The sequence below is a fragment of the Heloderma suspectum genome, chromosome 6, assembly GCF_057233095.1.
Source record: "Heloderma suspectum isolate Gila_16-S chromosome 6, 16-S_ref, whole genome shotgun sequence".
Lineage (NCBI taxonomy): Eukaryota > Metazoa > Chordata > Lepidosauria > Squamata > Helodermatidae > Heloderma > Heloderma suspectum.
This window is the reverse complement of record NC_139463.1, coordinates 110,177,323-110,179,958: the sequence shown is the minus strand read 5'-3', so window position 1 is coordinate 110,179,958 and position 2,636 is coordinate 110,177,323. Positions and strand designations below refer to the sequence as shown.

General features: G+C 42.8%; 1 protein-coding gene across 1 annotated transcript; it reads right to left on the bottom strand.

Annotated features, from left to right (window-relative positions):
• Positions 1–1,327: 1,327 nt before the first annotated feature.
• Positions 1,328–2,269, bottom strand: LOC146342482 (olfactory receptor 2D3-like). Its single transcript, XM_084807856.1, has one exon. The coding sequence runs from the start codon at positions 2,267–2,269 to the stop codon at positions 1,328–1,330; it is 942 nt and encodes a 313-aa protein (XP_084663982.1).
• Between the last annotated feature and the right edge of the window lie 367 nt (positions 2,270–2,636).

The window sequence follows — 2,636 nt, the reverse complement described above, 5'->3', positions numbered from 1 at the left end:
CCTGCACTCACCCCGGTGGCCTTGTCAAGCTCTGTGGTTGCCACTTTTTGAAAAATAAAATGGTGATCGCAAAAATGCTCATATTTGCACATGTGTGAAAAATAACAGAAGCCATTACTTCTCCACCATGCATCACATTCAGAAAACTACCCAATCTGCATAAATTGTTAAAGCTGCACTTAAACAAGATAATTGCAACCCAGGATCATACCATTGTGAATCAGTGTGTTGCATTGCCTGCAGTTACCTCCAAGAAACCACTTCTTGCAGGAGCACAATTGCTAACAAAACATATTGCATTAGACAATTGTTAACAGACACTTCTACTTAGTAGTTTATTTAATTGAATGTAAAAAAAAAAAAAAAAGATGTTGCATGCAATATGTAGAGAAAACTACAATGGACCTAAGAACAAGATTCTGTAACCACAGAGCTGTGATTCTTACTAAAAAGCTGGACCAGCCTGCACATCGCTCTTGGATTTACAGTTGGTTCCAATAGAACAAACAAAATATCTTGATATGCTTGACAAAAGGGAAACATTCTGGTCTACAAAATCAGAACTGTTAGTCCAAGTGGCCTAAATCTGGAGGACAGTTTGTAAGCATCACACCAATCATACCTCTGGGTTTTTTCTCCTAAGGAACTCTCATCTCCAGGCACTCCAAACTACACATGTGATACCCAGTTAACAGCACAGCTGCTGATGAGGGCAGAAGCTGAAATTTGTAATACTTTAATATATATTTTAATACTCTGTTGTTAGTCTTTCTTTCTTTCATTCATATATATATATATATATATATATATATATACATACATACATACAAACATACATATGAATGATTTCCCATGTGTGAAGCATAATTGTGTACAATCCATTCTATCACTAAAGGATTCTACCATCTCATTACACTGCATATAGAGTACCAGCTTAAGTTTTTATCAACTCATTAGTGTCCTGGCAATAATCAAATCCTCCTTCAGTCTTTCATTTCCTGTTTCCCCAAAATGGCAGACAGCTGTGACTGGCACACAGATGGAGTGGTTGGTGATGTAGTAAATGATCTAAGCACAGGTCCCTCATGTAGATGAGGCTGGGAGATAGCACCATTCTGAAGGCTTGAAGCTTGATCTCTGGCATCCATATGTAACACACTATTGGTGTTGCACCACAGGCCCATGGGCCAAACAGTATGGCCTTCAAGGGTTCTCCAGACAGCCATGCCCCCTTCCCCTGGTCCCACCCCTTTCCTCCAAGCATCAATCCTTGGTGGTTTCCTGACTTTAGCAATGTAATAAATAAACAAACAGATAAATAAAATCATCACTTTTGTTCGAAGACATGTCTTCTCAGCACCTTGGCTGCTGCCCCATGAACATCCTTGTTCCTCAGGGTGTAAATGATAGGGTTGAGCAGGGGGGTGATGACAATGTAAAAGACAGCAATTTTCTTGTCAAAATCAGAAGCCGTGCCCAACCCCGGTCTCATGTACATCATGATGACAGTGCCATAGAACACAGTGACCACCATCAAATGAGAGGCGCACGTAGAGAAGGCCTTGCGCCGGCTGGCAGTTGACTGCATTTTCAATATGGTGGAGAGAATGAGCCCATAAGTGGTCAGAATGACAGAAAGAGGTCCCAGGAGGATCAAAGCTGCCGTCATAAAAACAACGGATTCTGTGATTTGGGTGTCAGCACATGCAAGTTTCAGCACCACTGGTAGCTCGCAGACAAAGTGGTTGACGTGATTGGGGCCACAGAAGACGTGGCAAAAGGTGCAGCTCACATTGATGGTGGCGAGAAGGAGGCCAACTGACCAGGAGAGGGAAGTAAGTTGCAGTTGGCGCCACCTGCCCATGAGGATTGTGTATAGCAGTGGGTGGCAGATGGCCAAGTAACGGTCGTAGGCCATGGCACCTAGCAAAACACATTCAGTGCCACCCAAAGTCAGTATCATGTGCATTTGGACTGCACAACATGTTAAAGAGATGCTTCCATTTCCAGTCAGAAGGTTAAACAGCATCTGGGGCAAGGTGGTGGTGACATAACAGATCTCTAGGCCTGCAAGGTGCATGAGGAAGAAGTACATGGGCGTGTGGAGGCAGGAGTCAGTGCGCACCAAGATGATGATCACCAGGTTCCCCATTATGCTGAGTGAGTAGATGGTGAGGATGACCACAAAGAGCAGAATCTGTGTCTGGCGGTGGCTGGTGAGTCCCATCAAGATGAACTCTGTGATGGAGGTGTGGTTCTCAGACCCCATTCTGATCTTCCTACCTACAGAGATAGAAGGAACAGTTAGAGAGAAGATAAGGTGAATACAACCACACTTTAAAAAAGAAGATGATGATGTGGCATTTCCTCACATGCGGTGAGTCTGTCTCCCTCCCACCCCCAGCCTTGCCTTATCAGTTACAAATAGATAGGGATGTATGGATTCTATAAAATCCACTCTGTGTTTTGCAGATTATCAGCCACCTTTTGTTCCATCATCTGCTTACAGACGGATGTGAATTTTTCGCCATGTGGAAAAATATGCAAATAATTGCATAATAGGTTTTGTAACAATTTACATAATTTACCTAAGTAAACTTTACTAAGTTTACAACCTTTCCTCAGCAGAAACTGCA

What these genes read in the sequence shown, in the direction of transcription:
- LOC146342482 (XM_084807856.1), bottom strand. Translation starts at nt 2,269, where the DNA reads ATGGGGTCTGAGAACCACACCTCCATCACAGAGTTCATCTTGATGGGA.